Genomic DNA, 25187 nt, shown 5'->3' on the forward strand with positions numbered 1-25187 from the left:
CCAGATAAATACCCAGAAGTAGAATTGCTGGGTCATATGGTAGTTCTATTTTTAGTTTTTTGAGAAACCTCCATACTGTTTTCCATAATGGCTGCACCAATTTACATTCCCACCAAGAGTGTACGAGGGTTCTCTTTTCTCCACATCCTCACCAACATTTGTTATTTGTGGTCTTTTTGACGATAGCGATTCTGACAGGTATGAAGTGCTATTTCCTTGTGGTTTTAATTTGCATTTCTCTGATGATTGATGATGTTAAGGATCTTTCCATGTGCCTATTGGCCATCTGTATGTCTTCTTTGGAAAAATGTTTCTTCAGGTCTTCTGCCCTTTTTTTTCTTTTAAAACATCTTTATTGGAGTATAATTGCTTTACAATGGTGTGTTAGGTGCTGCTGTATAACAAAGTGAATCAGCTATACATATACATATATCCTCATATCCCCTCCCTCTTGTGTCTCCCTACCACCCTCCCTATCCCACCCCTCTAGGTGGTCACAAAGCACCGAGCTGATCTCCCTGTGCTATGCAGATGCTTCCCACTAGCTATCTATTTTACATTTGGTAGTGTATATATGTCCATGCCACTCTCTCATTTCATCCCAGCTTACCCTTCCCCCTCCCCGTGTCCTCAAGTCCATTCTCTATGTCTGCGTCTTTATTCCTGTCCTGCCCCTAGGTTCTTCAGAACCTTTTTTTTTTTTTTTTTAGATTCCATAAATATGTGTTAACTTACGGTATTTGTTTTTCTCTTTCTGACTTACTTCACTCTGTATGACAGACTCTAGGTCCAACCACCTCACTACAAATAACTCAATTATTTCATTTCTTTTTATAGCTGAGTAACACTCCATTGTATATATGTGCCACACCTTCTTTATGCATTCATCTGTCAATGGAAACGTAGGTGGTTTCCATGACCTGGCTATTGTAAATAGTGCTGCAGTGAACATTGTGGTACGTGACTCTTTTCGAATTATGCTTTTCTCCGGATATATGCCCAGTAGTGGGATTGCTGGGTCGTATGGTAATTCTATTTTTAGTTTTTTAAGGAACCTCCATAGTGTTCTCCATAGTGGCTGTATCAATTTACATTCCTCCAACAGTGCAAGAGGGTTCCCTTTTCTCCACACCCTCTCCAGCATTTATTGTTTGTAGATTTTTTTGATGATGGCCATTCTGACCGGTGTGAGGTGATACCTCATTGTAGTTTTGATTTACATTTCTCTAATGATTAGTGATGTTGAGCATCATTTCATGTATTTGTTGGCAATCTGTATATCTTCTTTGGAGAAATGTCTATTTAGCTCTTCTGCCCATTTTTGGACTGGGTTGTTTGTGGTTTGATGTTGAACTTCATGAGCTGCTTGTATATTTTGGAGATTAATCCTTTGTCAGTTGCTTCGTTTGCAAATATTTTCTCCCATTCTGAGGGTTGTCTTTTGGTCTTGTTTATGGTTTCCTTTGCTGTGCAAAAGCTTTTAAGTTTCATTAGGTCCCATTTGTTTATTTTTGTTTTTATTTCCATTTCTCCAGGAGGTGGGTCAAAAAGGATCTTGATGAGATTTATGTCATACAGTGTTCTGCCTACGTTTTCCTCTAAGACTTTTATAGGGTCTTACATTTAGGTCTCTAATCCATTTTGAGTTTATTTTTGTGTACGGTGTTAGGGAGTATTCTAATTTCATTCTGTTACATGTAGCTGTCCTGTTTTCCCAGCACCACTTATTAAAGAGGCTTTCTTTTCTCCATTGTATATCCTTGCCTCCTTTGTCAAAGATAAGGTGACCATATGTGCATGGGTTTATCTCTGGGCTTTCTATCCTGTTCCATTGATCTATATTTCTGTTTTTGTGCCAGTACCATACTGTCTTGATTACTGTAGCTTTGTATTATAGTCTGAAGTCTGGGAGCCTGATTCCTCGAGCTCCGTTTTTCTTTCTCAAGATTGCTTTTGCTATTCGGGATCTTTTGTGTTTCCATGCAAATTGTGCAATTTTTTGTTCTAGTTCTGTGAAAAATGCCATTGGTAGTTTGATAGGGATTGCACTGAATCCTATAGTATAGTCATTTTCACAATATTGATTCTTCCAATCCAGGAATATGGTATATCTCTCCATCTGTATCATCTTTAATTTCTTTCATCAGTGTTTTATAGTTTTCTGCATACAGGTCTTTTATCTCCTTAGGTAGGTTTATTCCTAGGTATTTTATTCTTTTAGTTGCAGTGGTAAATGGGAGTGTTTCCTTAATTTCTCTTTCAGATTTTTCATCATTAGTGTGTAGGAATGCAAGAGATTTCTGTACATTAATTTTGTATCCTGCTACTTTACCAAATTCATTGATTAGCTCTAGTAGTTTTCTGGTAGCATCTTTAGGATTCTCTGTGTATAGTATCATGTCATCTGCAAAGAGTGACAGTTTTACTTCTTCTTTTCCAATTTGGATTCCTTTTATTTCTTTTTCTTCCTTGATTACCGTTGCTAGGACTTCCAAAACTATGTTGAATAGTAGTGGTGAGAGTGGGCAACCTTGTCTTGTTCCTGGTCTTAGTGGAAATGGTTTCAGTATTTCACCACTGAGAACGATGTTGGCTGTGGGTTTGTCATATGTGGCCTTTATTATGTTGAGGTAAGTTCCCTCTATGCCTACTTTCTGGTGGGTTTTCATCATAAATGGGTGTTGAATTTTGTCAAAAGCTTTTTCTGCATCTATTGAGATGATCATATGGTGTTTATTCTTCAATTTGTTAATATGGTGTATCACATTGATTGATTTGCATATATTGAAGAATTCTTGCATTCCTGGGATAAACCCCACTTTATGGTGGTGTATGATCCTTTATGGTGGTGTATGATCCTTTTAATGTGCTGTTGAATTCTGTTTGCTAGTATTTTGTTGAGGATTTTTGCATCTGTGTTCATCAGTGCTATGGGCCTGTAGTTGTCTTTTTTTGTGACATCTTTGTCTGGTTTTCGTATCAGGGTGATGGTGGCCTCGTAGAATGAGTTTGGGAGTGTTCCTCGCTCTGCTCTATTTTGGAAGAGTTTGAGAAGGATAGGTGTTAGCTCTTCTCTAAATGTTTGATAAAATTGGCCTGTGAAGCCATCTGGTCCTGGGCTTTTGTTTGCTGGAAGATTTTATCATAGTTTCAATTTCAGTGCTTGTGATTGGTCTGTTTATATTTTCTCTTTCTTCCTGGCTCAGTCTCGGAAGGTTGTGCTTTTCTACGAATTTGTCCATTTCTTCCAGGTTGTCCATTTTATTGGCATATAGTTGCTTGTAGTAATCTCTCATGATCCTTTGTATTTCTGCAGTGTCAGTTGTTACTTCTTATTCATTTCTAATTCTGTTGATTTGAATCTTTTCCCTTTTTTTCTTGATGAGTCTGGCTAATGGTTTATCAATTTTGTTTATCTTCTCAAAGAACCACCTTTTAGTTTTATTGATCTTTGTTATCATTTCCTTCATTTCGTTTTCATTTATTTCTGATCTGATCTTTATGACTTCTTTCCTTGTGCTAACTTTGGGGTTTTTTTGTTCTTCTTTCTCTAATTGTTTTAGGTGTAAGTTTAGGTTGTTTATTTGAGATTTTTTTGTTTCTTGAGGTAGGATTGTATTGCTATATACTTCCCTCTTAGAACTGCTTTTGCTGCATCCCATAGGTTTTGGGTTGTCGTGTTTTCATTGTCATTTGTTTCTAGATATTTTTTGATTTCCTCAGTGACCTCTTGGTTATTTAGTAGTGTATGGTTTAGCCACAATGTGTTTGTATTTTTACAGTTTTTTTCCTGTAATTGATATCTAGTCTTATGGCGTTGTGGCCAGAAAAGATACTTAATATGTTTTCAATTTTCTTAAATTTACCAGTGCTTGATTTGTGACCCAAGATATGGTCTATCCTGGAGAATGTTCCATGAACATTTGAGAAGAAAGTGTATTCTGTTGTTTTTGGATGGAATGTCCTATAAATATCAATTAAGTCCATCTTGTTTAATGTGTCATTTAAAGCTTGTGTTTCCTTATTTATTTTCATCTTGGATGATCTGTCCATTGGTGAAAGTGGGGTGTTAAAGTCCCCTAATATTATTGTGTTACTGTCGATTTCCCCTTTTATGGCTCTTAGCATTTGCCTTATGTATTGAGGTGCTCCTATGTTGGGTGCATATATATTTACAATTGTTATATCTTCTTCCTGGATTGATCCCTTGATCATTATGTAGTTTCCTTCTTTGTTTCTCATAATAGTCTTTATTTTAAAGTCTATTTTGTCTGATATGAGAATTGCTACTCCAGCTTTCTTTTGATTTCCATTTGCATGCAATATCTTTTTCCATCCCCTCACTTTCAGTCTGTATGTGTCCCTAGGTCTGAAGTGGGTCTCTTGTAGACAGCATATATACGGGTCTTGTTTTTGTGTCCATTCAGCCAGTCTGTGTCTTTTGGGTGGAGCATTTAAAACATTTACATTTAAGGTAATTATCGATATGTATGTTTCTATTACCATTTTCTTAATTGTTTTGGGTTTGTTTTTATAGGTCTTTTCCTTCTCTTGTGTTTCCTGACTAGAGAAGTTCCTTTAGCATTTGTTGTAAAGCTGGTTTGATGGTGCTGAATTCTCTTAGCTTTTGCTTGTCTGTAAAAGTTTTAATTTCTCCATCAAATCTGAATGAGATCCTTGCCAGGTAGAGTAATCTTGGTTGTAAGTTTTTCCCTTTCATCACTTTAAATATGTCCTGCCACTTCCTTCTGGCTTGCAGAGTTTCTGCTGAAAGATCAGCTGTTAACCTTTTGGGGATTCCCTTGTATGTTAATTGTTGCTTTTCCCTTGCTGCTTTTAATATTTTTTCTTTGTATTTAATTTTTGACAGTTGGATTAATATGTGTCTTGGCATGTTTCTCCTTGGATTTATCCTGTATGGGACTCTGCACTTCCTGGACTTGAGTGACTATTTCCTTTCCCGTATTAGGGAACTTTTCAACTATAATCTCTTCAAATATTTTCTCAGTCCTTTTCTTTTTCAATTCATCTTCTGGGACCCCTATAATTCGAATGTTGGTGCATTTAATGTTGTCCCATTTGTCTCTGAGACTGTCCTAAATTCTTTTCATTCTTTTTCTTTATTCTGCTCTGCAGTAGTTATTTCCACTATTTTATCATCCAGGTCACTTGTCCATTCTTCTGCCTCAGTTATTCTGCTATTGATTCCTTCTAGAGAATTTTTAATTTCATTTATTTTGTTGTTCATCATTTTTTGTTTGCTCTCTAGTTCTTCTAGGTCCCTGTTAAAACGTTTCTTGTATTTTCTCCATTCTATTTCCAAGATTTTGGATCATCTTTACTATCATTACTCTGAATTCTTTTTCAGGTAGACTGCCTATTTCCTCTTCATTTGTTTGGTCTGGTGGGTTTTTACCTTGCTCCTTCATCTGCTATGTATTTCTCTGTCTTCTCAGTTTGCTTAACTTATTGTGTTTGGGGTCTCCTTTTAACAGGCTACAGGTTCATAGTTCCCATTGTTTTTGGTGTCTGCCCCCAGTGGGTAAGTTTGGTTCAGTGGGCTGTGTAGGCTTCCTGGTGGTGGGGCCTGGTGCCTGTGTTCTGATGGGTGAGTCTGGATCTTGTCTTTCTGGTGGGCAGGACCACATCCAGTGGTGTGTTTTGGGGTGTCTGTGACCTTATTATGATTTTAGGCAACCTCTCTGCTAATGGGTGGTGTTGTGTTCCTGTCTTGCTAGTTGTTTAGCATGGGGTGTCCAGCAGTGGAGCTTATTGATTGTTGAGTGGAGCTGGGTCTTAGCATTGAGATGGAGCTCTCTGGGAGAGCTCTCACCGATTGATGTTATGAGGGTCCAGGAGGTCTCTGGTGGACCAATGTCCTGAACTTGGCTCTCCCACCTCAGAGGCTCAGGCCTGACACCTGGCTGGAGCACCAAGACCCTGTCAGCCACATGGCTCAGAAGAAAAGGGAGAAAAGAAATTAAAAAGAAAGAAAGAAAAAATAAAAATAAAGTTATTAAAATAAAAAATAAAAAAATTATTAAAATAAATAAATAAAAAGTTAAAAAAAAAAAAAGAAGAGAGCAACCAAACCAACAAACAAATCCACCAATGATAACAAGCACTAAAAACTATACTAAAAAAAACCCAGAAAGAACCCTAGGACAGATGGTAAAAGCAAACCTATACAGACAAAATCACACAAGGAAGCATACACATACAGAATCACAAAAAGAGAAAAAGAAAAATATATATACATATATATGTAAAAAGAGGAAGAGAGCAAACAAATCAATAAACAAATCTACCAATGATAATACGCTCTAAATACTAAACTAAGATAAACATAAAAGTAGAAACAAATTAGACACAGAAAGCAAACCCCAAGTCTACAGTTGCTCCCAAAGTCCACCGCCTCAGTTTGGGGATGATTCGTTGTTTATTCAGGTATTCCACAGATGCAGGGTACATCAGGTTGATTGTGGAGATTTAATCTGCTGCTCCTGAGGCTGCATGGAGAGATCTCCCTTTCTCTTCTTTGTTCGCACAGCTCCTGGGGTTCAGCTTTGGATTTGCCCCTGCCTCTGCAGGTAGGTCGCCCTTTGGCATCTGTTCTTCACCCAGACAGGAGGGTGTTAAAGGAGTGATGATTCCAGGGCTCTGGCTCACTCAGGCCGGGGGAAGGGAGGGGTACGGTAGTTATACTGGAATGCGGGGTGAGCCTGCGGTGGCAGAGGCCGGTGAGACATTGCAACAGCCTGAGGCACGCTGTGTGTTCTCCCAGGGAAGTTGTCCATGGATCACGGGACCCTGGCAATCGAGGGCTGCACAGGCTCCCAGGACGGGAGGTGTGGATAGTGACCCGTGCTTGCACATAGGCTTCTTGGTGGCTGCAGCAGCAGTGTTAGTGTTTCATGCCCATCTCTGGTGTCCACGCTGATAGCCGCGGCTCATGCCTGTCTCTGGAGCTCGTTTAGGCAGTGCTCTGAATCCCCTCTCCTTGCACACCCCGAAACAGTGGTCTCTTCTTGCCTCTTAGGCAAGTCCAGACTTTTTCCCAGACTCCCTCCCGGCGAGCTGTGGTGCATTAGCCCCCTTCAGGCTGTGTTCATGCAGCCACTCCCAGTCCTGTCCCTGGGATCCGACCTCTGAAGCCCGAGCCTCAGCTCCCAGCCCCCACCCGACTCAGAGGCTGAGCAGACAAGCCTCTCAGGTTGGTGAGTGCTGGTCGGCACTGATCCTCTGTGTGGGAATCTCTCTGCTTTGCCCTCTGCACCCCTGTTGCTGCACTCTCCTCCATGACTCTGAAGCTTCCCCGCCTGCCCACCCTCCATCCCCACTAGTGAAGGAGCTCCCTAGTGTGTGGAAACCTTTCCTCCTTCACAGCTCCCTCCCACTGGTGCAGGTCCTGTCCCTATTCTTTTGTCTCTGTTTTTTCTTTTTTCTTTTGCCCTACCCAGGTACGTGGGAAGTTTCTTGCCTTTTGGGAAGTCTGAGGTCTTCTGCAAGCATTCAGTAGGTGTTCTGTAGGAGTTGTTCCACATGTAGGTGTATTTTTGTTGTATTTATGGGGAGGAAGGTGATCTCCACGTCTTACTCCTCCGCCATCTTGAAGTTCCTCCCTCCCCTTTTTTTTTTTGATTGTTTTTTTTTCTTTGATGTTGAGTTGTATGAGCTGTTTATATACTTTGTATATTAACCCCTTATCAGTCTTACAATTTGCAAATATTTTCTCCCATTCAGTAGGTTGTCTTTCTGTTTTGTCAATGATTTCTATAGGCAATATTTTAACAGGTAAATCAGGTAAAGTATCTGCTCAGAAGACAAAAACTTTCAACTCTAACCTTAATCAAAGTTAGCTGTTTTAAAGTATTCTAGGAACTTCCCTGGTGGTCCAGTGGTAAAGAATCTGCCTTCCAGTGCAGGGGACGCATGTTCAATCCCTGGTTGGGGAACTAAGATCCCACATGCAGCTGGGCAACTAAGCCCTTGCGCCACAACTACTGAGCTTGTGTACCTCAACAAGAGAGCCTGCGTGCCGCAAACCACAGAGCCCATGCACTCTGGAGCCTGTGCGCCACAACTAGAGAGAGAAAACCCGCACGACACAACTAGAGAGAAGCCCACGCACTGCAATGAAGAGCCCACGCACTGTAACGAAAGATCCTGCATGCCTCAGCAAAGATCTCGTGTGCCAGAACTAAGAACTGACACAGCCAAAAAAAATAAAGAAAATAAATAAATAAAACGAATATTCAAAAAATAAAGTATTCTAGAATGCTCTACAAAATATTAGTATGAAAATAATTGTATAAGATGAATAAGGGGAGAAGACTATTACTGAATCATTAACTCTCTTTCAAAATAATTTGTATTTTCCTCTTTCCATGATTGTTCGTGATGTTCCCTCTGTTAAGAATGCTGACTACCAGCCTCATCCTTTGATGTCCATTTTTGCTTCCTTAGACCATTTTACTTTTTTTCAGGAAGGGGAACTTATTCATATCTTTCCACTCATTTGTATGATTATTATTATACTTGTTATGTATTTTAAACAGTTTTACTAAGTTATTAGACAGAAATGTACCTTTGACTTTTTTATCCACTGTAGCACTTAATTGGGCACATGTTGTTTAATCAATAATGTTAAAATATTTAGACAGAAGCCTCATGAAATAATTTAAGTTTCATAGATCAATAATCTAATCCTTCCCAACTTTGACAAGGAAAAAATGTTGAGTCAAACATGCTTCCTTAGTCACTGGATGCTGCTGAGTAATTAACCTACAGGAGTTTCTAAAGATCAGGCTGTTACATGGACTCTTTCTGTCCATTCTTCTGTGGCCAGAAATGTCGAGTGAGTGGTTCTACAGGGAAATGCATAGTCTCTTACTGGAAAAACTCTGTAGGAAGTGAACTAACCAAAGGGAAGATGTTAGCACCCATCTCTGACCTCAGTGTTCTGTATTTCAGCTATAAACATGATACACATAAGGAGAGCCCCACAGTACACTCGCTCTGTATTTTTGCTGAGGATTCCCTTATATAGACAATAAGCATAAAGCCACTTAGATAGCTCATCTGCTCCCTAAATAACATATAAAAGTGCTTAGGGCATAGAAAGCACTAGACAAATGTTAGTTTTCACTTTAGCTTTTAATATCGTTTCATTCTTTAGAGCTATGCTGACCAAAGAGCCACTGGCCACCCATGGCTACTGAACACTTGAAATATTACTTGTCCACATTGATATGTGCTCAAAATATACACACTGAATTCCAAACACTTAGTATGGAAAAAAGGATGTCAAATAGCTCATTAATAATTTTAATACTGATTGCATGCTAGTGTGGATATATTGAGTTAAATAAAATATATTATTTAAGTTAATTTCACCTGTTGGTTTTTGTTTTATTAATGTGGCCACTAGAAAACTTAAAATTACATATGTGCCCACATTTGTGGCTTGCATTATATTTCTGTTGGACAGAACTGCTTTAGAGAGACCTCCCAGGTGTGTGGCAAGACAGCTGTACTGTAGATGTTCATCAAGGATCTTGATCAGCTAAGAGGAAAAGAAGGAGAACAAATTATAGCTGAGCAAATAGAAACTGTTCACTTATTAAAAATTGAAATTAAATTTGGTTTTTTTTTACTGTTTTGTGGTCAGCTTTATCTTTAAGAAACTATAGCTAACATTTTATGTGTAATGGGAAATAAAATCCCTATTTCTAGGTTACTGGTTGGTTCACCATGGAGTGGCTTTCCTGAGAACCGAATGGGAGATGTGTATAAATGTCCTGTTGATCTATCCACCACTACATGTGAAAAACTGAATTTGCAAAGTAAGTTATAATTAGCAATGTGATTTTTTTACACGTAACAAAATCTCATTTGTTATATACGCAGTTGAAAAATAACAACAAAACCAATCATAGTTTTGTCTTTAAGGAATATAGACAGCTTTTGTTGCCTTTATCTCTGTAGTCATATGGGGCCCAACTGTATTCAAATTTCCAACACAGTTTGATGACCTGATTAAGTAAGATGGATGCATGGGAAACGTGCTGCCTCCTGGGCCATCTACCCCCAGACTGTGGACCAGTTTCCACCGACATGTAGGATTATTTTGCTGGTTATTTATAGAAATCTGAGACTATCCATACTTCTCTCCCTCCTCAAAACAAACCATTAAGTATAGAAACATCAGTACTAGGGCTGATTTTGGGAGTGCTGCGGAACACTCTGTATTTCTGGTCATGTCTAAATGATTTCATTCTACTAAAAAAAATTCACAATTTGGAATTCTTTGTAATTGTTTGGAATTGCTGTTTTAATTATCCACAAAAGTGGACCTCCATTTCCAGAAGTTAAGTAGTGAAGGAGAATTGGGAAAATAGTTTGATAAGGTAGCAGGGTTAAGAGACAATTTTTCTAATAAAAAAGAGATGATCCTATTTGTAGGGAGAGTGGAAGGAGGCAATAAAAAGGGAGTGACTACTGGTCAAGAATAAAGTTAACTGGATGGAATTAATGTCTCTGGTACCTGGGAAAATGAGTCTTAGGAAGAATGCTCTCTTCTCTGAAACACAAAGGAAAGAGAGAAGTCAGAATTCTAGAAGGACCTTTAGGTAAAGATGAGAGAAGTTGAGATTATCCTTCAAGTGTGATTATCTTCTTTGCAGTAGAGATTGATGGGATCTGAGTTGAGTTTGGAGGCTTGAGAAGAAGGGTGAAGTTTTAAAACAGGTATCCTGGGAAATGGGGGATAAACTATATAATAAAACTTTTGAATACTCACCCCTAATATATATATTTTTATTATTTTAGAAATTTTATGCATATGTATATATACATATGAGCAGATGACTTAGCATAATTTATGTGTGTACACATATACATAAACAGCGTAATTTTATGTATATGTATACCTGTATGTGTATATATATGTATACACCTTGGCGGAGATTAGAGGATATGAGAAAATAATGATATTATTGAGAAGAATTTCAATGTTCAGTAGCTCAAGAATGGATACAGCAGATGATGCCCTATTTGAGTGGGAGAGAGAAGGTTGGAGAGATTTATCTATTATTCTACATGCTAGTGTCATGATTTCCTTTTAAAGTTCATTCACTATTGCTTTGAGCCAGATTCTACCGTACGGAATTCTTCGATAACACTTTAAGGATATTTTTTTCCGATCCAGAATAAAGCTTTAGCTGGAGCCACCATGACCTTTGCAGACTCCACCCGCTAGGATCACATTCTGCAGATGTGATCACATATTTAAATAAGCTGCCAGATCACTGAAGGCATCTCATTTGCATACACCTCATTATATAACACGAGCACTAAATTCAATGCTACATGTAAACCTGAGCGTACATTGAAAAAAAAATGGCTTTAAATAAATGATGATTTAACCACTCTTTAAAATCTTCTCCCCTTTGAAAGCTTCCACGAGCATTTCCAACGTTACTGAGATGAAAACCAACATGAGCCTTGGCTTGACACTGACAAGGAACGTGGGAACGGGAGGATTTCTTGTGAGTGTTTACTTTTCAAATCCTTATTCCTCTCAAGAAAGTATGAAGTCAGTGTCCTCTCACCATCCCTCCTAGCAAACCAAATCTTGAGGTTTAAATGTTTGAGCTTGATTTTGGATAAGACATGCTAGATGGAGAGCCAACATGAAAGAACAATGTGTTGATATGTAGACGTCTCAAGATATTTAGTAAAACCATTGCCACAGAATGTTCTGGAAAAAGGGATCAGAAGGAACACCGATTCTTTACCCTTGGAAAATGTGCTTTGTATTTGTTGATAACAGCAGAATTCTAGCTCTCATTTCTCCTTCCTGTAGGAACATTCAGGATAGGTACTGCAAATTCAGAAAGTAGGTTTCAAAGCTACAAAGTACTTTTGTTTTTAATCATTTCTGATAATCATTGACCAATCTGATATTATTTAAGGCATGGCTTGATCTCATCTTATTTCATGTTAATGTGTACTCTCATTTAGTTTCTAGAAAGCTGTGAAAAGACCACCACAAATCAGTAAAAGAGAATGCCTTATTTAACAAGAGGTCTGGGGACAATTAATTGGTGAATAACTTGCATATCCAAATATACTTCCGAGTGAATTAAAAAGTTAATATAAAAAACCAGAAGAAAATGGAAGTTTTCTGAAAGAGAGAATAATTTCTGAGCTTGGGACTAACAAAAAAATAACATAGAAAATTGTTGAAAAGATGTGACTGTAAAAAAATGAAAACCATCACACACCAAAAAAAAAAAAAAAAAAGTTTAAAGGCAAACAAAAACCCAGTCTCATTTGACATTTCTGCCACTCCATGTAGGTGTAACCTAGTTGTATAGCCCTGTTAAAATAGTCTTAGAAAGCTTACTTTAACTTTACATTGGTTATGACATGCTACATTGATATGCTAACTTAAAAGCCTGGGTGTATAACCAGACTACTCTAAAAATGTAATCAATTTGGAACAATATCATTCTATTTTTACTGAGAGATATTAGAGAGACCTTGGTACCACTAACTGAATTAAGTTGCTTATAATATGTGTTAGATCAATGCATAAATGAATATTGCAATGAATCTTCCTGGTTTATGATCTTCTGAAGTCTTTATCATAAGGTTGCTTTTGTCTTTTTTGTTTGTTTTTTTTTCAAGTTGAATAAGTTAAGAAAGAAAAACACATTGAGATACAGGGATTACAGAATGTATTTCAAAGTTTTTAGTCTGTAACTTCAGGTTTTAATCTGTAACTTCAGATTTTTAATCTGTAACTTTATAGATTTTTATATGAAAAATAAAACATTTTGTAAATCTTATTTATAAAATAAAATTGCAAGAGAATTTGAGAGACTAACAGTCATTGTAGCAAGTAGAAGGAAGGAGGGAGGGAGGGAAAGAGGAAAAAAAAAAAAAGGAAAAAGAAAAAAGCCAAAGTCTTCTTTCCATACCTAAAAGGTCAAAATCTTAAGATACTCTTAAGAATTCTGTGGAAAAGACTGACAATCATCACATTTTTTTTTTTTTTTTGAACCTTCTTAAGTTCCGGGCTTAAAGCAGGAATGTTGTTCTGGCATTAACAATTGGCATATTCTAATTTCAGCTCCTTAATGCTGTTTTCCATTGCTTTTAAAACAAAAAAATCTTTTTTAATACTTCATGAGTTAGTATTTTCAAGGGTGATTAAGGTAAACCAACTTGGGGGTGGGGATATAGGAATCAGTAGTTGGTATCTTATTCGGTATACTAACCCAAGGCATCAATAGTGATTTCCCCCTAACTAATTGGCAAAATGAACCAGTTTTATAAGGGAAAAACTATGCCTTGTTCATTGAGCATGAAATATGACCACAGCTGCTTCTCCTTTGAGCTACCAACAATTAAAGTGGGTCAAATAAGTTCCCATTCATTCTTCCAATCACTTTTTGCAAGTCCACACTTTTCAGTTAAGTTTTAATAATTGGTCCACAGCTTTACATAAGGGTAAACTATGTAGATTTTTTTTTAAGATCATCACTAGACTTCTCTTCCCCATTTTTTCTCCTTTCACATCTAACGATTTGAATATTATTGAATCTAATGTTTCCCACGTGATTTAATCATGATTTATTCAGGAGTTCTTGGCATTCAAGGGCTGCTGAAAGGGAGAGCTTTGGGGTCAGGTCAGTGGAGATATTAATAGTTGGAGTATGATGTGCACAAGAAGATAAACACCAGCTTTGATAACTGAAGGTTCTAGGGGCCAGAAGTATGGGGTTCTGAAGTCCTCAAAGAAATACTTTGATAACTACAAAGTTAAAAACTGGCAGTTCATGAACCTCCTTTGTGTTTGTTTAGCATGTAGAGTGTTTCAGGTTTTTGTTAACTATAAATTTTCACACAAAATTCTCTCTTTGACTCTCCTTGAGAATTTGGGAGGTCTGGCCACACAGGGCCTGTTTCACAACAGCCCACGGGCAGGAGCCACAGTGGTCTGCCCTGCACAGAAAGCGTGGGCTCTTCATTCACCATGGTGTCTACACCTGGCTGGAGCTGTCTTCCAGGCTGCCTGCCTGGCCCATGGGGACATGAGGACTTATGGTTTCCGCTGAATAGTATAAATGGAAGGGACAGGAGGAGACCTATGTTCAAGGAATAACAATGATAATGATGCTGGCTAACAATTATATATCCCTTGCTATTTACCCAGCACTGTTCTAAGTGTTTTATAGCTATACACTCATTTCGTCTTCACAGCAGCCTTAAGTTAGGAGGTCTGATCATCCTCATTTTACAGATGAAGCAACTGAGACCCAGGTATCTGAGAGACAAAAAATGAACTTTGCATGCATTTTTCTCCTGGGTGTTCTCTGGAAGGACAGCACCCCTGTTGTCGAGCTTGGTGGGTGACCTGATGGGCTCCTCCCTACACTGAAAGTCCCAGTGCCCCGGTCCCCAAGACGCCTGCCACCAGGCACAGCACATCTGCCACCCTCTCCCTCCCTTCTGTGGGCTCCAGTGCACTTTCTCTCAAAGGCACTGTTGACTCGTTAGTTCCAAGAGTTGACGATTCCTAGAGTCTTATAAGAGAATAGAAATAGTCCTGAGTTTCACAAATGACGAGGTGGAGGGTTAACATTTTCCATGTGTTTTGTCATTGTTTTCATTTCTTTCAAGACCTGTGGTCCCCTGTGGGCACAGCAGTGTGGAAGTCAGTTTTACACAACCGGGTTATGCTCTGATGTCAGTCCCAATTTTCAGCTCCTGACCAGCTTTTCACCTGCAGTTCAGAGTAAGTTATGACTGTGCAGAGGGTCTGAGCAATGCCTTACATTAAAGGAGGGGAAAAATTGTATCAACAAGTGCCATCCTTTTTTACTTTGTCTCACTTGTGTGTGGATGTGATTTTGCCTTACCTATGGATATATGTTTCTTTCATCGTTTCCTGTGTAGCCTGCCCTTCCCTCATAGATGTTGTGGTTGTATGTGATGAATCAAACAGTATTTATCCCTGGGATGCAGTAAAGAACTTTTTGGAAAAATTTGTGCAAGGCCTGGATATAGGCCCCACAAAGACACAGGTATGGACATCCATTATATATACATTAACCCACGGCTTTCGTTCTGAGAAAATATTATTAGAGATGAGGTCTTTATCTTTGCATTTGTCAAATCCCCATATTAAAGGTATTTAATGGTAATCTTGAAAGTTAATTGAAATTTGTGCTACACTGAGTTATTCTATGTATGACTTCCCCTAATGCTAGTCTTTAAGCTTGGATTTCTATTCCTGATTCAGGCATCAGATATGTGTATAGCATCTTAATCCTCTTTAGTTGCTTATTTTTTCCTCCACTAACTCATGAACTAATCAATACATTTAGAAATACAATAAGTATTTTTTTACACATGCTTGGACTAATGATGACTTTCTTTCACTTACTCTTTACTGGTGAAAAAATTATCTTTGAATTTTTATAAGTAAGTTCATAGCATAATTCTACCATTTATTATTTTATAGTCTTTTGTCATATTCTAGTCTAGCCTTCCATTTTTCACGTAGAACAAGTCTTTTCAATACTTTTGTATAACTTTTTATGTTTTAAAGAGTCTTTAATTTGGTTTTCTGTCTTCCTGAGGTAGGCAAGCAAAACTCAGGAGCAGAAACGTCATGCTTTTATAATGCTGAATAGCATTTTTAAAGTTTCGGGGTTTTTTTTTTCTTTCTTGCTTGTTGAATCTGCTATTTCGTGGGCCATCCTGGTTGTAGCAGCACATTGATCCAATATCAACAGGAATCAATTCACAGAGTTACTAGTTCCTGGGTTGCATCTGATGCTCCAGGGCCCAACAATTGTTGGACCACTTTTCTAAAATGCTTTCCAGTTATCTATATTGAAATTTGCTTTTCTGCTTCCCTATACAGTATTATAAAATATTGTTATATATTTTCCCCATTGACATTGCTTTTCAATACCAAGAGGACATTAGTGTCTGTCAAAACTTTGGAGGTTTCACTGTGGGCTTTCACCAGAAAATAAAATAAAATTTCTGTTAAATAAGACTAGGTATAGTACTGGTTTCTGGAGAGCATCACTGTTAAGGCCCCTCATAAGAGAAGTTTGCATCTGTATCTGCTTATTTTCTCTGTTTCTGAGTGGGTTTCCCCCATAATGTGACTTACTGTATTTAATAGTCTCTTGTGTGGAATTCCTGGCCTTCCTCTTCTATCTTCCAATCCCGATGCATCTTCTTCGTCTCTAGAGGTGGTTTTACTCAGTATCTTCTCTTCCGTTCTAAATGTGACCTTTCTATAAGCCCTACTATACCACATTTCTTTAAATCTTCTCTTCCACCTTTATCTTTTGCACATAGAAGTTATGGGGCTGTGTCAGGGGGTCACCATTCTCTTCCTATCACCTTAGATTTTGAAATCCTTAGAGTTATTTTTGATCCTTTCCTCTCTCTCAAATCTTACATCCTATCCTAAAGAGCAGGGTTCAGTAATATATTTTTTGTCATTTTTCCAGTGCCTAGTTAACTGCCTTCCTAGAGAAAGTAGCTGATTGAACTCAGCAATCCAGGCCTTGCCCTTCCCACCTTCCTTACACACTGACCTCTATTTCAGAGACCCTTTTACCACTGATCCCTCATCACCATTCCTATTCTGGAAGCCCCAAATCCTAGGCACAGAGGGTGATCTCAGTGCTGAGAACAAGGACATTAACAGAAGTGTCTGACCTCCTTGATCTGAAGGATTAGGGTATGTGTCCAAACATCTTGGTCAGAAGTTGTTCTGCCTCTCGGCCCCTCGAATAAGACTCTCTCCAATGGCATTTTCCCTGAAGACCAGAAACTTCCTGCCCTAAATGCACATATAGCAGCTTTCTTTCTAACGTCTGTGATTAGAGGAAATCCAGCACAACAAAAACATTCATGTTGACCGCATTGATTAGCACATCACTTTTCCTTGTATTCAACTATAGTTCTTTGTTTATTATATAATTATCCTCACTTGACGAGATGTTCTGTTCCATCCATGACTGCTTATAATTGTTTACATGTTTATATCCATTGGTAACTAGAAAATCTATTTATATCATTTGAATCTTCCTGTTATGAACTTAATTCTCCTATTCATCCATATGGCAGTGCTTAAAAATCTACAACTATTACTCTTGAGAACCAAATGGTCCACAAATGGCACATTATCTTGCTTGTCAGTAAGTACGACTGCTCTGCACTGATGGCCTCTGACCAGGAAGTTATTCCACTGGAAGAAAAATAACTATTCTTAAGAAAAAAGTTGGAAATGATTCCCTTAAGCTATCAGCCCATGTCTAAATGTACTTTCGATTTTTATTATATTGGTTAAATAGGAATGATTTATAACTTAATGACAAACCTGTAATAAACTTCTTTTCTCTTGAAGGTGGGGTTAATTCAATATGCCAATTATCCAAGAGTTGTGTTTAACCTGAACACTTTTAAAACCAAAGATGAAATGATTAAAGCAACATCCCAGACATCCCAGTATGGTGGAGACCTCACAAATACATTCAAAGCAATTCAATATGCAAGGTAAGTTATGATGCTAATAGGCCAATATTTTGATAAAATAGAAGTGCTCATAAGTAATAAAAAGGAAAGACAAAGACAAATAAATATGTGGTACCTACACTTAAATCAGAACTAGTAGAGAAGAAAAGTCTGAACATTATGTTACTTGAATACTTTGAGAAGGCAGTAGGGAATGAAATTTTTAAATCTTTGATTTCTAGAACTTTTATAAGATATTACATAATTTTTTAAGATTTTACATGAAGTAAGTACAGTGAAATTAAAAGACCTTAGTTTAAGTTGGCAATGGAGCAATCTGCATTTATTTGTTAATATTTATCAAGGCCACAGACAACTTGAGCTAGTGGAGCACTTCATGCAAATTTAGAAGGGCCATAGAATCCTAAGTGTTAATGACCTAGAAGTCTGAACTGAATTGAAGGGCTCATTCTACTTATAACAGGCTGGGGCAGTGTGAATTTCACAGCTATATAACATTCTCCTAATTCTTTGCTCAGTGTCTCTTATTTTCTCAGCACTACTGACCTTCATCTTCACTCTGCTTTAATCAGATACCTTTACAAAAAATGCTAAATATTCTCCTAGTGTTAAAAAAGAAATGAGAACTGTAGGTTCACCTTCCCTTAAACCTACTTCCTGCCCTTTTTCATCGAGTTGTGAGTTCCTTCCTTCCACTGCCATAACTCCTTGAAAGAAGTGTCTATACTCCCTTCTCCACATCCTTGAAACATATGGCTCTGCCATCAGGTAAACATGGTCCTGCCTCAAGCCTCATCCTCTTTAGCTTCCCTGAACATTTGACAATAATGAGCACGCACTGCTATTTCTACTCCAGTTGCCATGACACCACACACTTCTAGAAAACCTGCCAACTTTTTGTCAACAAGTTTGCATCTTCACTGGCTCCTTTCCCTATTTTTTCTTCACCAAACAGAGCCCGCTCTTTTATAGCCCTGTTCTCTTAGGTATTGTATCCATTGTATACACATGAGCCATCAGCCCTGCCTGGGTTACCCCATTGCTTTGTCATTAGCCCTGACCTCTCTTCTACAGTTCACACAGGCATCCAGCTGATGCTGAAAATCCTTATTTGGAGTGTTGGCTCACTAATCAAATTCAGTACATTCTAAACTGGCCTTACTCTTTTTCCCTACCCCTCCTCGTGACTATGCCATTTTGATTCATGTGTCCACCTTTTCCCCTAGTCATTCAGACTAAAAACTTGATGGTTTACTTTATTCTTTCTGCTCCTCCTTAGGTCACATATCTGGTCAGTCACCACATCCTGTCCTTTCTTTTTCTGAATTTCCTATTTTATCTGTCCCTTCTTTTTTCAGTATATTCTGTGTTGTAGTTGCTGCTTCTATCAACTGCTCACTCTCCCTATATATCTCAAAAGTAGATGCCCTACAAGAGAAGATATGATTGGTTTGGTTAATCTTTTTTGTCCCTATTAAGATGTCCTTTGGAGCCAAGCCATCTCAGAGGCTGCTGGCCAATTGCCATTATGTGAAGTACCCTTCCTGTTCCAGTAAAGTAGACTTAGGGGAAGACTAAGATGACATAGAAAAATGGCCTCGTAGGAGTTAGAAACAGCAGAGGGCCTGTATTTTTCCCAGGGAATGTGGGTGTGGCATTTTTCCCTGGAAAGAGCCCTGGGGCCTGGCAAGCTTCCTTCTCACGGAGAATGGCCACTTTCTGTTAAAATGGGACTCATATGGCTTTCATGATCTTTTCAAAACTTTGTTTTTCTCCCCAGCATCCCTGTCTCACCACAATTTCCCAAGCTAACAGGATTCTTTCCATTGTTAGGAGAGTCACCTAACTTCTCACACCTTCTGGAATTTAATTACTTCTATTTCTTTCTCTTTTTCTTCTTCTTCCTCCTCCTCCTCCTTCTTCATCGGTTTCTTTACAACACCAAATAGAATTCCGATACTCTTTTAGTAAATATTGCCATTTTCCATTGATCTTATCTGAGTGCCTACACTTACAATTTACTGTTCCAAGCCCTGCAGGTAATCAAAACTAAATGAGGCATGGTTTCTACCCTCAGCAAGCTTATAATCCTACATGAGCTCTACTGTATGTCATAAAGAGTATAATTCACTCAAAAATTATTTGATGTGAGTACGAGAATTCAACTTTGGCTGAGAAATATGAAATATTTTCCCATATTTCTATATTCTGCTATATAGAATACAAAAAAAGCTTTAGGAAATAAAATGATAGTCTCAGTTTTACATATGTTGAATTTAAAGAGCTCCTTATACTTTCAGGTGAAAATATTCAATGCATTGAATACACAAACTTGAAGACAGGAGGGATGAATGGAAGCAAATATAGACTTTAAATTGTCATCATGTAGGTAGTGGTGGTGAACCTATATGATGACACCAGAAAGAATGTGCAACAAGAGAATCCAACAGACAGAAAAAAAGTTGTTGTACAACTTGTTAACCATCTAGAAACAAAATAAAGCTGAATCCCTGCCTCACTCCTTGAATCAAAATAAATTTCAGCTGGACCACCAATTTAAATCTAAGAAAATGAAACCATTAAAAGACTAGGAGAAAACTTGGGTGATTAAAGAGAAAAGTCTTAGAGATAAGTCCTTTTAAAATACCATGTCAAATATAAAAGACACACATGCAAAAGTTAATGGATTTGATTATATCAAAATATAAAATTTCTGTACAGAATTAATATTACTAAAATTCAAAAAGTGATTAATGAACTGACAATTATTTACAATATATATGACAAAGGATAATTTTCTTTATTAACAGAAGTCTTACTTGTCAGGAAAGTGATGAAAAACAAAGAAAAATGGGCAAAGATAAAGAAAAATCAAGAGTTCACGAAGGAAGAAATATAAATGGCTAATAAACATATTAAAAATACTCATCATCCTTCATAGTGAAAAAGTACATATTAAAATAACAATTATATATTATTTCTCACTTATAAGAGTATCCCAGATTAAAAAGTTAATAATGCTCATTGTTATGGAAAGGAGGTGGAGAAAATTGCATTCTTGTACACTGATGGCAGTATAAATTGGTGGAATTTTTTTTTTATAAATTTATTTATTTATTTGTTTGTTTTTTACTTTTGGCTGCGTTGGGTCCTCATTGCTGTGTGGGGGCTTTCTCTAGTTGCAGTGAGCAGGGGCTACCCTTTGTTGCGGTGCGCAGGCTTCTCATTGTTGTGGCTTCTCTTGTTGCAGAGCACGGGCTCTAGGCACATGGGCTTCAGTAGTTGTGGCTTGCAGGCTCTAGAGCGCAGGCTTAGTAGTTGTGGCACATGGGCTTAGTTGCTCCGTGGCATGTGGGATCTTCCCAGACCAGGGATCGAACCCGTGTCCCCTGCATTGGCAGGTGGATTCTTAACCACTGCACCACCAGGGAAGCCCTAAATTGGTGGAATTTTTGAAGAGCAATTTAGTATTTTATTTATCAAAATTTGAAATGTGTAAATACTTTGTCTAAATAATTTCTCTGCTAAGATTTTACCTACTGACACATTCGAAAAAGTATGCCAAGATAGATACACAAGGACATTCATTATAGCATTATTTGTAAAACTCAAAACAGCCTAAATGCATAATAATGGGAATTGGTTAAATAAACTATGGTTCCTCAAAATAATGAAATATTATGTAGCCATTAAAAAAGGAGAAGTCTAAACTAATGGTTACCAGTGGTGGGGGAGGGGCAACATAAGGGTGGAGGACTGGGAGGCACAAACTACTGGGTGTAAGATGGGCTCAAGGATGTACAACGCGGGGAATAGAGCCAATATTTTGTAATAACTGTAAATGGAAATTAACCTCTAAAAATTGTATAGAAATAAAATCAGAAAATCAAAATCAAACACAAAAAGGAGAGTTCTATATGTGCTGATATGGAAAGGTCTCTATCAAAATGAAAAACAACTGCATAGAATATGTTCCCATTTTTATAGAAGTCTGAGTAACTTTTGCATATATTTCTCTAGATGAAACATTTTCTAGAAGGAAACATAAACTGATAATAGTGATTACCTTTGGAATAGTGGCTTGGTGTGAAATTTTTGTTTTACACCTTTCCGAATGCTTTGGATTTCTTTTACCACTTATATTTATTACTTTTTAAAAAACAATTTACTGTTGAAAAAAATAAATGCAGAGCCAATGAGTAATATTTATGACAGGAATGAATATCTTTACCCTGTTGATTAGTTTTAATGAGTTTAATCTTATTAGCAGAAGGTAATTCTAAGGATTCCTGATGTAAATACACACACACCCACACACCATGGAAACCATGGAAGTTGTTTTTAATGCCAAACAAGATTTATATTTTTATATGTTTCTCTACAAGCTACGAATAGAATGTAGTTCAGAAGTCACCAGCACTGATAGAGAAATTCTAAATCACAATAGATTATGCTCAAAGAAGTCAGTTTCATATTTATATTTCTAACCAGAGGTCCACGTGTTTAGTTTATTTTTTGATAGTGAGTTTTTATTTTATCTGCCACAGAGATTCTGCTTATTCAGCAGCTGCTGGTGGACGACCAGGTGCTACCAAAGTCATGGTGGTTGTAACTGATGGTGAATCCCATGATGGTTCAATGTTGAAAGCCGTAATTGATCAATGTAACAATGACAATATACTGAGGTTTGGCATAGCAGTAAGTGGCTTTTCTTTTTACTTGTCTTTCAGTTGATGGGTAAATATTCCTTTATAACATCACTTCTGAAGACTGCACTTTCTTACTGGCTGTTCATAGCTTAATATAAAAGAATATTTTTGCTCTATCTCTGCTTCTTGCTGATTTGCAGTCCTGTCAACGAAGAGGATATGGAAGTGTTACTTGATTTACTTCTCCAGAGGGCCTATTGTGTTCAGAAATAACCTAGAAAATACTAATAGGAAAATTGAAGTACAACACTAATGGCCTTCTCCCCTCTTCCTCTATTTTCAAGGTCCTTGGGTACTTAAACAGAAATGCCCTTGATACTAAAAATTTAATAAAAGAAATTAAAGCAATTGCCAGTATTCCAACAGAAAGATACTTTTTCAATGTTTCTGATGAAGCAGCTCTACTAGAAAAGGCTGGGACATTAGGAGAACAAATTTTCAGCATTGAAGGTAAAAGAACTCCTTCTTTCCAGAATTTTCTTTCAAATTTTTTTCAAGAAAACAAACTTATGTTTACCAGGTTGTAAGTGGGGGAGGGATAAATTGGGAGATTGGGATTGACATATACACACTACTGTATATAAAATAGATAACTAATAAGGACCTACTGTATAGCACAGGGAACTCTACTCAATACTCTGTAATGGCCTATATGGGATAAGAATCTAAAAAAGAGTGGATATATGTATATGTATAACTGACTCACTTTGCTTTATACCTGAAACTAACACAACATTGTAAATCAACTATACTCCAATAAAAATTAAAAATAAAATGTTCTTCAAAAACCTTAAAAAAAAGAATTCTTTATTACCACATACTTGTTCTATTAATGTTAACTTATATAGCTTATATAAAGAGAACTCCTAAATAGCATCAGTAAGAAAAATAGACAAAGAATGATGAATAAGTAGTTTATAAAAGATAAAATACAAATGGCCAATAAACATAAGAAAATATTCCCAATTTTAGTAATTATTTTAAAATATAAATGAAATCAATGTTACTTTGTGTCTAAAAGATAACAAAGATTAGTAATGTTTAATCTTGGAGAGATTATGGGGAAGCAAAAAAGCTCATACACTATAAGAGTATAAACTGTATAACTTTTGGGGTGGCAACTTAGTAATATCTATTATAATCGTAAATAGTTTTACCTTTCCATACTGTAAACAGTTTTTGTAATCATAAAAAATTTTACCTTTTTACACTGTTACATAATTTCTGAAATTCTTGAATTTGTTTGCAACAAACACGTATACTTTTAAAATTAGAAAAATACAGTGAAGATTTTTAATAGTTCAGATTTTGAGGAAACATTTTACTTACCAGATCTACAATAATTTACTTCTATGGCCTTGGAAGGTCTAGTCTCTACAGAAATATCATGTGTTCAAGAGCTCACTATAAGGAGGACTAGAACACAATTCCCAGTTGGTAAAAAGTCCCACATGACCCAAATCCTGGTTCCTGATGGTTAACCCAAATAACTCTCATATTTTATTGAGCACCTACTATGATCAAGTACTGCTTCAGAAGCTGGATCCAAGGGGATTGTGTAAATTAAGTATTAATCCCTATAGTCACATCTTTATCTCCTGATCATCCACTGGAAGGGTCTATCTAAAAACTTTTATTCTTCTCTACATTAATGTGGCAGTCCAGAAATTTAGCTTCCTTTTTGCGAAGATTAGTGAAATGTAACCGCTTTGGCCACGTGTATGGAAAATGAGTTCTAATTGAGTCTTATGGTGCTAGTGTCAGAGGCAAGCACATATGTAGAACTTGGACCAACTTCCCAATTGGTAAAATTCCTACTCAGTCTTGAATCCTAGTTCCTGAAGCCTAATCCAAATATCTCTCAGCACAGACTTCACTACAGAGCAATTGCCTGGCTCCTCCAACTGCATCTGAGATATATGTGCATTTATTACCACAAATATTTAAAAGCTAAAAATTCAGTTAGGTTCTTAGCAAGTAATGATAATTTTTTTAAAAAAGATAATCATGTCAGTTTTCGTCTTACCTCATCCCCTATGCTGAGTGTTCTCTGATATCAGAAATTTCATAAGTATGCCAATAAATACATTAATGTATGATCAAGATTAATGCCAACTTCAAACACTACCTCAGAAGCATTGTGGATTTCTACATCTGTTAGAACACTTTCTTAGAGATTCCTCCCTCTCAGAATGTGACAGCTCTATATTTTTGAGTGGACATCAGAACACTTTGTGTGTGTGTGTGTATTTGTGTGTGTGTGTGTGTGTGTGTGCACGTGCACATGTGTTTGAAAATTTTATTTAAGACTGATAACAGTGATGTGATTTTTGAAACTGTTTCCTAGGTACTGTTCAAGGAGGAGACAACTTCCAAATGGAAATGTCACAAGTGGGATTCAGCGCAGATTACTCTCCTCAAAATGTGTGTATATCAGATAACATTTGCCTTAATACTTCCGGGTGCAGTAACCCCATACTAAAGTGGGAAAAACAGCCATCTAGTGATCAACAGTTTTTTTATGGGAAAAAAATGATAATATACAAGAAAGCTTTTGAGTGCTCCAGGGAACAGGCACTATATTAATTCAAGGTATTATCACTGCAGGAATTTTCTTTATATCAATTAACTACCGGAAAAATTTGTTAAAAACACACTCTTTTCATCACTGTCGTTGAATTCTGAGTTGCCGTCGTATCTTTTTTCTAAGAGCAGAGACAGAAAAAAATAGTTGAAAAAGTAAGGAGTTAGGAAAAGAGTGAGATGGGACATCTTCTTAGCTTAGGGAAGTCCATTCTTTCTTAGAAACATCCATCTCACCGGCCTCTGATTCTAATTCTACTCAGGATATGAGCGCAGTAGTAATAATAGTAAAAGAGGCAAAGAGACAGGTGACACTGGGAA

The 25187-nt window shown here is 37.2% G+C and overlaps 1 protein-coding gene across 1 annotated transcript in view; it reads left to right on the top strand.

Annotated features, from left to right (window-relative positions):
- ITGA2 (integrin subunit alpha 2) overlaps positions 1 to 25187 on the top strand; it is a 102510-nt gene that overhangs the window by 38529 nt on the left and 38794 nt on the right. The window contains exons 3-10 of the mRNA XM_061189249.1: positions 9736 to 9845; positions 11458 to 11549; positions 14692 to 14806; positions 14968 to 15095; positions 17447 to 17595; positions 22122 to 22272; positions 22568 to 22733; positions 24631 to 24707. Coding sequence (XP_061045232.1) covers positions 9736 to 9845; positions 11458 to 11549; positions 14692 to 14806; positions 14968 to 15095; positions 17447 to 17595; positions 22122 to 22272; positions 22568 to 22733; positions 24631 to 24707 — 988 coding nt within the window. The remainder of the gene's footprint in view (positions 1 to 9735; positions 9846 to 11457; positions 11550 to 14691; positions 14807 to 14967; positions 15096 to 17446; positions 17596 to 22121; positions 22273 to 22567; positions 22734 to 24630; positions 24708 to 25187) is intronic.

Source organism: Eubalaena glacialis, chromosome 4 (assembly GCF_028564815.1).
Source record: "Eubalaena glacialis isolate mEubGla1 chromosome 4, mEubGla1.1.hap2.+ XY, whole genome shotgun sequence".
Classification (NCBI taxonomy): domain Eukaryota; kingdom Metazoa; phylum Chordata; class Mammalia; order Artiodactyla; family Balaenidae; genus Eubalaena; species Eubalaena glacialis.